The 12,161-nt window shown below is 40.4% G+C and overlaps 1 protein-coding gene across 1 annotated transcript in view; it reads left to right on the forward strand.

Moving 5' to 3' along the window:
- Positions 1-10,525: 10,525 nt before the first annotated feature.
- Positions 10,526-12,161, forward strand: part of SMIM28 (small integral membrane protein 28) — a 40,375-nt gene continuing 38,739 nt past the window's right edge. The window contains exon 1 of the mRNA XM_040427574.1: positions 10,526-10,636. Within this exon, the coding sequence (XP_040283508.1) occupies positions 10,526-10,636 (111 nt within the window). The remainder of the gene's footprint in view (positions 10,637-12,161) is intronic.

Consider the following 12,161-nt stretch of genomic DNA (forward strand, 5'->3'; position numbering starts at 1 on the left):
AAGCGGCTTTACAGAAGTCGCACGTCTTTACGAAAAAGTCACATGTTCTATTAAAAAGTCGCATAAGGTAAGCATGGTCCTTACTTGAGTGAACTTGCACAATTTTTTGTGACTTTTTAAATAGTCGCAATAGTAAATCTGTCTATAGTTTCATTTACATAAGAAAACACGCCCACTTTCAGAAAACTGGCGAAAATAGCGCAGAGCCAATAAAAGTCGCAAATTTGCGCAGTTTTAGCAATTGCGCAAAAATTTGATACCTTTTCACTCCATTATTTTGACTTGATCTAATGATAAATCTGGCCCTATGTGTTTTGACCCAAAGTGTGTTTTGTCTTAATTGTGTGACTTGAGATAAAATGACTTTACATTCAGGGACTTTAGGAGGGTCCTGTATGTATTAAGTTATCTTTTTCATTGTATTGTATTATTTACCTAGTGTAATCCCAATTAGCAAATATGTGCATTATCATTGGCATGCAGTCCAGTGCACATTTTGTGCAATGTGTCCAGTCCTACAGTAGCTGTTTTAAGGTTCCATATTGCTGTGCAAAATGTAAGCTTCACCGGTTGTTCATCACAATAAAGGAATTAACAAGAAGTACCTGTTACAAGGCTGCTGTTTCATCCTGAGATTCTACAAGTGACCCAGGTGAGGGAGGCAGTTCTGTAGGTGTCTTGAGCTTTATCCTGCAGACCCCCTCCCTAGTGAAGAGAGTAGATGTGTATTTCTATCTCTATTTCACTTTCCATTGTTTTTAATGTTCTACTTAGACCATGTTGAACAGTGCGGACCGACGGTCTACTATTGTCATGCTGACACTTTGAAGGAAACTTTAGACATCTTCCTAGGGTTATATACCCACTACCTCATCTCTGTCTCTGATACGCCAGAAGCTCTAAGGTGGGAATTTCCACCCCTGACTAGAAAACTATAGTTGGAATATAGCACTACAAATCTGATTGGTGCCTTAAGTGGAGTCACCATTTAAGGTATATATATATTCCTATATATATACCTTACCTCTCCTAGAAGGTTAGAGGAGTGTTTTAACTAGGGACCTGGTCTGGTGATTGCCTTTTAAAAGAGAAAGATAGTGTAGACAATGAACTGGGGCGAGGTAATGAAACTTCTGGATTGGAGGGAGGAACTAGACTTGTTCATAAGGAAAGGCCTAGGATAAAACAAATATCCAAAAACCTTAATGCCAGAAATCTGCTAAAATTAGTGAACTGGAATCAGGGGTGCACCTAGCCTTTCTGCTGAAAACTGAAACGGCGCCCCCCCAAATGCCAATTTCTTAACCTAACCCCTTTGCCACGATGAAAACGCTCACTGCCCATGGCCCTTCCGCTGCCCCCCTCTTGCCCCTATCTGGTGCTGCTTGAGGGGATCGCCTCACCTGGCTTCATTGGTGGTGCACCCCTGACTGGAATTTAGTAATATCTGAGGAGGACTGTGACATAGTGGGAATAACTGAGACTTGGCTGGATGATGTCTATGACTGGGTGGTTAACTTACAGCATTATAGTTTAGAAAGGATTGTAAAAACCGGAGAGGGGGAGGGGTTGGTATTTATGTAAAGTCCTGTCTAAAGCCCACACTTCCAGGGGGAAGATATAAGTGAGGGAAATGACCATATGTCACTGTGGGTAGAAATACATGTAGGCAAAAACAATAATAAAATACTAATCAGAGTTTGTTATAAGCCACCTAATATAACAGAGGCCACAAAAAAATCTACTACTGAGTGAAATAGAAGAGGCAGATTGGGAAATAGTGACCATATTTTATTAAACTTCCACTTGTCATTCATAAGGGTGGTTTTTTTAGGGAGGCACGAAAAAGCTGAATTTTCAAAAAGTGTCCATTAGCCTCAGTAATTGGGACAAAGTCTTCAAAAATAAAAAATATACAGCCATAAAATGGGATAGTTTAAAGGCAGTGTGGATAAATAGAAATATAAAGTGGGCAATACATGACAGTAAGCATTTAAATTTATAAAACAAGAACGTAGCGAAGAAGCATTACAAAACTACAAGGAGAAAAATAGAATATATAAAAAAAGAGATATAGGCATCTAAGCTGGAGACAGAGAGGCTCAATGCCAAAGAGAGCAAAACTAACCCTAAAATGTTCTTACCATAGTAACATGGTAACATAGTTTATAAGGCTGGAAAAAGACATCTGTCCATTTAGTTCAATCTGTTATCCTGCAAGTTGATCCAGAGGAAGACCTGTGAGGTAGAAGCTAATTTTACCCACTTTAGGGGAAAAAATTCCTTCCCGACTCCAATCAGGCAATCAGAATAACTCTCTGGATCAACGGCCCATCTCTAGTAACTATAACCTGTAATATTATTACACTCCAGGCGCCTCTTTTAGTGAACTCACCATCACCACATCCTCAGGCAGAGAGTTCCATAGTCTCACTGCTCTTACAGTAAAGAATCCTCTTCTATGTTTGTGTACAAACCTTCTTTCCCCCAGACACAGAGGATGTCCCCTCGTCACAGTCACAGTCCTGGGTATAAATAGATGATGTGAGAGATCTCTGTACTGACCCCTAATATATTTATACATAGTGATTAGATCTCCTCTCAGTCGTCTTTTTTCTAAAGTGAATAACCCCAATTTAGATAATCTTTCAGGGTACTGTAGTTGCCCCATTCCAGTTATTACTTTAGTTGCCCTCCTCTGAACCCTCTCCAGCTCTTCTATGTCTGCCTTGTTCACAGGAGCCCAGAACTGTACACAGTACTCCATGTGTGGTCTGACTAGTGATTTGTAAAGTGGCAAGACTATGTTCTCATCACAGGCATCTATGCCTCTTTTGATGCAACCCATTATCGTATTGATCTTGGCAGCAGCTGCCTGACACTGGTTTCTACAGCTTAGTTTGCTGTTCACTAAACTTCCTAGCTCCATTTCCATGGTACCCAGTGTTTTACCATTTAGTATGTACTGGTGACTTGCATTATTCTTTCCCATGTGCATAACCTTACATTTGTCAGTGTTAAACCTCATCTGCTACTTCTCTGCCCAAGCCTCCAATCTATCCAGATCTGTCTGTAGCAGTATTCTGTCATCTTCCATGTTAATTACTTTACACAGTTTAGTGTCATCTGCAAAAATTGATATTTTACTGTGCAAGCCTTCTACAAGATCTTTAATAAATATATTGAAGAGAATAAGGCCCAATACTGACCCCTGTGGTACCCCACTAGTGACAGTGACCCAATTCTTCAGTTATATAAATGGTAAAAAGGTTAATCCTCAAAGTCTTGGCCTTTTAAAGAGTGATGAGAGAGGAGTTGTAGAGAGCAATGAGGAGAAATTGAATCAGATGAAATGCAGAATGTAAAAGTAAATTCCCCATTAAATGTGGCTTGTCTGACTCAGGAAGTATAGTGGTGTCTTAGGCTACTTTCAGAATAGCGTTTCTATTTTCTGGTATTGAGATCCGTCATAGGGTCTCAATACCGGAAAAAAACGCTTCCCTTTTGTCCCCATTCACTGTCAATGGGGACAAAACGTAACTGAACAGAACGGAATGCTCCAAAATGCATTCCGTTCGATTCTCATACCGGAGACCCAACCGCAACATGCTTTGGTTTGCTTTCCATACTAGATGCGTAGCAAGAAAACGGATCCGTCCCCCATTGACTTTCAATGGAATTCATGACTGATCCGTCTTGGGTATGTTAAAGATAATACAACCGGATCTGTTCATAACGGATGCAGATGGTTGTATTATCAGTAATGGAAGCGTTTTTGCTGAACCCTGCCGGATCCAGCAAAAATGTTAGTGTGAAAGTAGTCTTAAAAAGATTAAAATAGACAAATCACCAGGTCATCTGCACCTGGTGATTTGTTTATTTTAATCTTTTTAAGACTACTTTCACACTACCCAAGACGGATCAGTCATGAATTCCATTCCAGATTCTAAGAAACTATAGGCCGGTAAGTCTAACATGTGTCGTGGGTAAACTGTTTGAAGGTTTTCTAAGAGATGCTATCCTCAATAAAAATAACCATATCAGCATGGCTTCATGAGGGATCGGTCATGTCAAACTAATTTAATCACTTTCTATGAGGAGGTATGTTCTAGACTTCACCGAGGTGAGTCAATGGATGTCATATACTGTATCTTGACTTCTCCAAAGCATTTGATACTGTACCACATAAAAGGTTAGTATATAAAATGAGAATGCTTAGACTGGGGGAAAATGTCTGTCTGTGGGTAAGTAACTGGCTCAGTGATAGAAAACAGAGGCCCTAATTTATAAAAAAAAAAAAGTAAAAAAAATATAAAGTTGTTTATTTTAGAATAAATTGCAACTTTTCTGTTGTTTTACTAGTGAGACAAATGTATCAATAGTCTGCGACAGGCCAAAGCAATTTTTTGCTCCTGCTAAGTAAACTTCAGAAATCCAGTTGTTTGAGGGTGTTCTGTGGAATACGTTGGTTTTTAGACTTATTTATCATAGGGGATTGTCTCGAAAAATGTCTCAACTGCTCTCCACTCCTGACCTGCCATAGCTGTGGCAGGTGTGAGATTATGAAACAGCTATTTCTGCATAATGTCTTTACTTAAACTGTCATTTGGCATTCCGGGCACTAGAGGCCACTGTTTTGCAGCTACAGCAGCACACTCTGAGATTTAAATATGCAAAACAGATGATGACTCATGCTGATGACTCATGCTGCTGCCTGTGAGTGAACCAGGAAGTGTGTTGATCTGGCATGGTGGAAGGATTGTGCTGTGAGGGACTGAATCCGATTCCATCCTGGCTTGCAGATGTCTGGCAGTTAATGGACACTCAGAAGAAGGAGAGTAGCTGTAATATCCTTTCTGTATCCAGCTCTTTATAAAGAGAGGTTGTCCCAGGAAGACCAGTCCAGTGTGTGGACAGAAGGCCTTACTATCAAGCAAGGCCGCACGGTTGCTGAGAAGTTAGTGGCCATCTCTGGTAGGCTGCATCCTCGGGCCCAGAACGGACACAGGCCAGTACACCTGGTTACTGATTGCAATATATTGTGTGGCGCCTGAAGTTACAGAGACTAGCCTAGGCTAATGACAAATTAGATAATAATGGATGACCACCTGAATCAGACAAGAGAAATATGTAATGAGTGGTCAAAATTAAAACTTAACATTTAATTAAAAAATTTAGAAAATAGGTCCCATGATAGTAGATTACAATATATAAACATATAGACAAGAAGCAACACGGCGGTTTGCCACACAGGTGGTAATAGTGCACAAAACCAAGTCATACAATGGAAAAAGGTGCTCGGCGGCACCAGAAAATAACCAGGTGGTCCTACCGCTCTGATGAGATGTTCCTAAGACAACAATTGTCTAGCCAGTGTTGATAGATGGGCACACCGTTGCTAGCGGCAATTGTATGAAACAGGGTAGTCTGTAGTGCTGGCTGGCCCTAGTGATACCCTAGAGCCCTACAATGGCCTATGTGACCGGATAACGGTGGCCCGCCACCAGTCACCTACAGGAACCTCACCCTTGAATTAGTGCGCCCTAGAAAGCCCTCACTTACCTGGTCCCTACACGCATGTTTCGCTGGAGGAGATGAGTAACAAGCTCATCAGGGGAAACACGGGAGCTTGGGCTGGACCTGTGCAGGGTGCACTGACAATGGTGTCAGATGTGCGCTCTGCACAGAGACAAAGTTTCACCACGATCCAGATATGGATCCACGTGGGCAGACTAGCTATAAGGGAAGAGGGGGATTAGGTTATAAAGCCCCTCTCCTAATAACCAACTCAGACGCATGGGCTGATGTAGCCTAAGTAGCGCAAGAGAACCGCTACCTTTTAAAGAAGGAGCCAGCCTCAGAATGAGGCTTGGCTAAGACACGCCTGCCTCACTCGAAGAGAGCTGTGCACGCCCGCGCATGCGCGGTGCGGTCAATCGCATAGAGAGAGGGAGGTCAGTGGGCGGACGTGAATGATAGAGGTGACGTCACCGCGTCCTATCTCGCTGATACACGCGAGATCACGCGACGGTTGCCAAGCAAACGGGACGCTGTTTCCAGGCACCGTCGGACCGCGCAGCTCCAGATATGTGGCTGTGCTCAATATAAATATGGTATTTAATAACAAAAAATGAAGCAATATTAGAATCAAGAATATGTTGGCAGTATATGAACACAGATGAAGAGGAGAAGGGATGATGGTATCAAAAGAAGGGGCAGGAAGGCAGGGGGGGGGATAGGAATTAAAGGAGACAAAAAGGGGACAGCATGAAGACAAATAATGAATTAAGAAGTATACAGGCAAACACTGATTGACTAAATGAAACAGCTATAATTGAGCTGTTCAATAAGTCCCGTGGGTGAGACTGTACCTAGTGTGTAGATCCAGCGGGATTCTCTCTGGAGTAACACACGGTCCCAGACTCCACCACGGGTTGAACGCACAACTTTCTCAATTCCCATTGCCTTAAGGCAATTTGGATTCCCCTGATGGTGGTCATGAACATGCTTCGACACTGCTGTGTCCCTGTTATTGGCAATATCGCCAAGATGCTCGCCAAGGCGCCTGCGCAGCTCGTGTCTAGTTTTTCCCACATATTCCAAACCGCAGTCGCAGGTGATCTTGTAAATAACGCCCTGCATCTTGCAATTAATAAAATCCTTAATGGGAAACGTTTTTGACAGATTAGAGCTGAAGAAGGTTTTGCCTGTTTGAATAAAACCACAGGCTACACATACACGGTGTGCTATCAACACCGGCTAGACAATTGTTGTCTTAGGAGCATCTCATCAGAGCGGTAGGTCCACTTGGTTATTTTCTGGTGCCGCCGAGCACCTTTTTCCATTGTATGACTGGGTTTTGTGCACTATTACCACCTGTGTGGCAAACCGCCGCGTTGCTTCTTGTCTATATGTTTATATATTGTAATCTACTATCATGGGACCTATTTTCTAAATTTTCTAATTAAATGTTAAGTTTTAATTTTGACCACTCGTTACATATTTCTCTAGATTAGCCTAGGCCTAGCATTAGTTAGTCAGTTAGGATTTATATCGTTTTTGCTAGGCTGTACTGTACTGGATTGCAGCGCAGTTATTGACTTGCAGGCTCTGCTGCGTTTGCCACCGGCTAGGGGTGTCCTCTGTAGCGGTACAGCACGACTTGCATGCTCTGCTGTGTCCGCCATCGGCTAGGCCTGTCCATTGGGCAGGGTCATTTACTGTGGGTCCAGGATATAGCGTTTCTATGCATGTTTGTATTGCTTTGGTGATGCTTATGTTATTACTTGTCGTTTAAGTAAAGTTTTCTGTTCTTGCATATTAAGCTGGTGTCAGTGTCGCTTTCCTTGTCTGTGACTTCGCTGTATTCTGGGGAACCCACCCCGGTACACGGCTTACACAGGTAAAAATAAGTCAGAATATGATAGTTTGCCTGTTCTAAATTCAAGTATTGAGTGCCACTTTCATAAATATGGTTGCCAGTTCATTACCTTTACACAAATAGACAAATTTGAAGACAAACTTAGTGAGGTACCTCAGGGGTCAGTACCGTGTCCTATTCTCTTCAATATATTTATTAACGATCTTGTAGAAGGCTTGCACAGTAGAATATCAATTTTTGCAGATGACACTAAACTGTGTAAAGTAATTAACATGGAAGAGGACAGTATACTACTACAGAGGGATCTGGATAGATTGGAGGCTTGGGCAGAGAAGTGGCAGATGAGGTTTAACACTGACAAATGTAAGGTTATGCACACAGTAAAGCAAAATACATATTACCAGTATATGCTAAATGGTAAAACACTGGGTAAAACTGACATAGAAAAGTATTCAATTGTAGCAACCAGTGTCAGGCAGCTACTGCCAAGGCCAATAAGATTATGGGTGCATCAAAAGGGGCATAGATGCCAGTGATGAGAACATAGAGCTGCCACAAATCACTAGTCAGACTACACATGGAATACTGTGTATAGTTCGGGGCTCCTGTGAACGAGGCAGACATGCAGTGCCCAGAAAGATTATTAAATTAGGGTGATTTAGTTTAGAAAAAATAAAACTTGGGAAAAAAATCTGTTAACCATGCATACATACAGTATTTTTTGCCCCATAAGACGCATTTTTCCCCCCAAAAGTGGGGGGGAAATGCCCCTGCGTCTTATGGGGCGAATACTAATGAGTGCTTCCATTATGGAAGCGCTCATTAGTATCGGAGGACCAGGAAGTGGTAAAGGCTCCATACTCACCGCTTCCTGGTCCTCGGCTGTCGGCTGTGAAGGCTGCGCATAGCGTGAGGGTACTCTGTGACCTCACGATGTGCGCGCCAGTTCACAGCACAGCCAACAGCAGGAGGAAGACGATCGCAATCTAGGTCAGGAGCGGTGGCGTCCAGGAGCAGGAGAGGTGTGTTTTTTTATTTTTTAAAACATGAGGCTGCTGGAGGCATAATGGGGGCAGAGAGGCATGATGGGGCAGAGAGGCATAATGGGGGCTGAGGCATAATGGCTGATAATGGGGGCTGAGAGGCATAATGCACGGTGAGGCATAATGGCTGATAATGGGGGCTGAGAGGCATAATGGGGGCTGAGAGGCATAATGGCTGATATAGGGGCTGATAAGAGGCATGGGGCTCTTATCAGAGGTCTGATTGGGGGTCATTTACATTGGGGTCTGAGCTGAGGTCTGATTTGAGGTCTTATTGGGGTCTTATTAACATTGGAGGTCTGATTGGGGCTGTCAGCTGAGGTCTCATTAACATTGGGGGTCTGATCTGAGGTGTAATGAAATTTTTTTTTATTGTCCTCCTCTAAAACCTAGGTGCGTCTTATGGGCCGGTGCGTCTTATAGGGTGAAAAATACGGTATATCAAAGGTCAGTACAAACTATGTTACTAATACATTCTGAGGGCCCTTTTACATCAGCTGACAGGTCAATGATTGGAAATGAGGCGCTTGTACGATCATAACAGACTGTTTCATTCTTTTGCTCGCTGGTTTGTTGGGTGATCGATTGCACCTTTACACAGTCCAATTTTTGAGAACATGCCTTTCTATGAATGTTTGTTCCAATAATTGTCCCAATCCTCGGCCCATGTACAAAGACATTAAGTCATTACAGGAGAATTTCCATTAAAACTTGAAGACTGGTTTGGCGTGGCGACATTTACACTACTTCAATTTTTAATGTTTCCATTCAAAACAGTTATGTTTTATATATGTTTGTATTATTTATTCATAGAGAAAAACACTGGAAACAAATGCATTCATTCTAATATCTATTTTCTGATCTACAGACAAAGCATTCAGTCATGTTATACCTCTCAGGTTACTGACACATCGAATATACCAGGCTCAATTTTTATAGAAAAATGTATGTATAATGATGGATTCACAGATTTTCTTTTTGTCATTTCCAAACATAAAAGTAAATCATATAGGAATAAACCATAAAAGAAAAAGTAATATGTCTCCTCTCTTTTGCATCCACTCCTGTGTTTGACTCTAAAATCTGCCGCAAAAAGTTATGCGTCAATCCACCTTTATGGTGTTTTTCTCAACACGTACTATACTTTTCTCTCCTTATCTACTATCCTTTATATGGTTGCTGTGCTGTCGAGTCTTCCAGAGCTGTACAGAATAAATAGTCAATCTTTCCTTTCTTGTTAATATCAATTTCATAAGAATCCAAGTAACTTCCTAATAATTTATTTAGAGCGAGACAAGTGCGAGAGAAATCATAAGAACATAAAACTTTATTAAAATAAACATTCAGCATCTGCGCTATCTGTACATCTTGTATATATATTTGCCTATATAATGCATTATTAGTAAGTAAATAGAGAGTTGCAGCAAAGAATGAGTTAAACTCCAGTCATTAGGGTGCACTGTTAGCACTATTAGTGCATGACTCTGATTTTTGCAGTCTTATCGTAATCATATCTTCCGAATAGCGAAAAGCTCTTATAGGCTAAAAGCTTTCCGCAGATTTATCATTAACATCTAAACGCTAATGGTTCTAAATAATTCAGCATGTCACTTAGCCCATGTCCTTGCTGCCTCTGACCTTTACTACTATTCCCTGTAGAGAGTTCACTGTATACATCTGTATGCCACATACTAGAACTTCAGGGAAATTTTTTAGTTTTTTTTTTAAATAAGGGGTTAATACACATCTAAATGTACAAAGTTATTAGTCCAGAATCCGACCATGTGCTTGTCAATTCTCCTTTAATAATCTTAATGCAGAGTACTAACCAATCGCCTCTCTGCCCTTCCCTGAAACCTGATGCCAGCTTTCTGGTAATGTAGGCCAGTGTGACAAATCCACAGAGATTGACTTGGGCTGATGGTGTAGCCTAGAAGGTTTTTTTTTTTCGCTGTTGATAATAACAGAGAAAGTACTTATACCAATGATCATTAGCTCCCAGGCCTCCAGCTGTGTCAGGGCAGACGAAGATTAGGATTGTGGGAAAATCAGCATTTTGTGGTTTGGAATTTAGGCATCAGCAGCATCAACATTTGTCAGAATGCGCTGGCTCTTGGATAGTAGCTGGAGAAAGTTTGGACATGCAGGAAGGGGCACCTATGAGTGGATGACCAGTGAACCTGCAGTACCCCTGGCTGAAACAAAGTTGCAGGTAAGTGCTATAATGCCTATCACCCTGCTGTATAGAGTTATAAGTGTCAGACATTTCCATGTTCTTTGTATTATCATGATTACTTTAGTATTATTGCCATACACTTTGCATGCTTTTTTCAAAATAGTTATTTTTGAAAGGTAAAACTTTAAAAAATATTACGTTTTAGATGAGTTACTTTCTATATTTACCACTAGAAATTAGAAATCTACAGTGGCATAGCCAAAAATAAAATGCAATTGATAAACTTGTCAGAAGTGCTAAAATGAAGTACATGTAGGAGGATGACATGTATAAGATATCATTGAGGATAGCAATAACATCCTATAAACTTTATTCATGCAATTAAAATGAGTGAAAATGTAACATAATATTCTAGATTATTCTGGGTATTTATGTTGAAGTCATCTACATCATACACAACAGTAAGGAAACAATGCAAAACGGGTTTTAACATTTGTAGTTTCAAAAAGTTTAACAGATTAATAATTGTGATATAATTAATACTGCCAGCTACGCCCAATTCCATAGACCTGATACATACAGCGCTAATGGGTAAAGCAGCTATTAATGACAAGCTATAGACAATGACAACTAATTTACCTAAAGAAAGCTTAAAAGTAAATAAAAGACATCAGGGATAAGATACTAAGGTGATGACCACCCAGAAGTGCACTGATAGATCATGAAATAACCGATCTACCAACTTCCAACTTCATTCATTTTATAAAATCTGTAATATCTTAAGTCTGAAATGGCCTCCATTTTATGTCGTATTGTGACACCCCCATGTAATATCAATGCTATTGTGTCTGTTTTAACTGGTCACCTTTTGTTTTTGCTCTATTTTTTTCTGTTCATTTTTTTCTGTTTCGAAAACTGTATGTTATAGTCCCACAAATTGAAATGGACTAAATGGCTGTGAACTGTATTGCTGCTACAATCAAACAGTTTATTAAAATGATCTAATAGTGATTTCAAACAAAAGCACAAAGAGTGATAAAACATGGACTGCGTGAACCATTACAGTTTTCTAGCTTTCTGACAATACAAAACACTAAATCATGTTAAAAGATTCTCATGCAATCCTGAAAGTGTTGCCTACAGCAGTATATTGTGAGCATATTATACCTACATTATAACCCTTGTGCTGTTATACATCAGCCCTGTGCACTATGATACATATTCAAATATAGTCATAGCCCCTGTGCATTACAATGTATAATCACTCCAGGCATTATCTTTATTATATAACATCACCCTCTCTCTATACTGCTGTATTTTATCCATGCACAATGTAATACATATATTATGAAGCATAAACCCTTACGTATTCTAATAGCTCATTATATAGCATTTTTCATAGCATAATCATCTCTGAGACTAGAATTCATTATCATAAAGCACTGTCACCTCTGTAGTATTGTAATGTTATTTAGGATAATAATTCTAAAATGAATCATGGCCCATTTACTTTTCTGTGTGTTATTATATAGCATTAACATTATGATGTACAATACAATTT

Source organism: Bufo bufo, chromosome 4 (assembly GCF_905171765.1).
Source record: "Bufo bufo chromosome 4, aBufBuf1.1, whole genome shotgun sequence".
In the NCBI taxonomy this organism is placed as follows: Eukaryota; Metazoa; Chordata; class Amphibia; order Anura; family Bufonidae; genus Bufo; species Bufo bufo.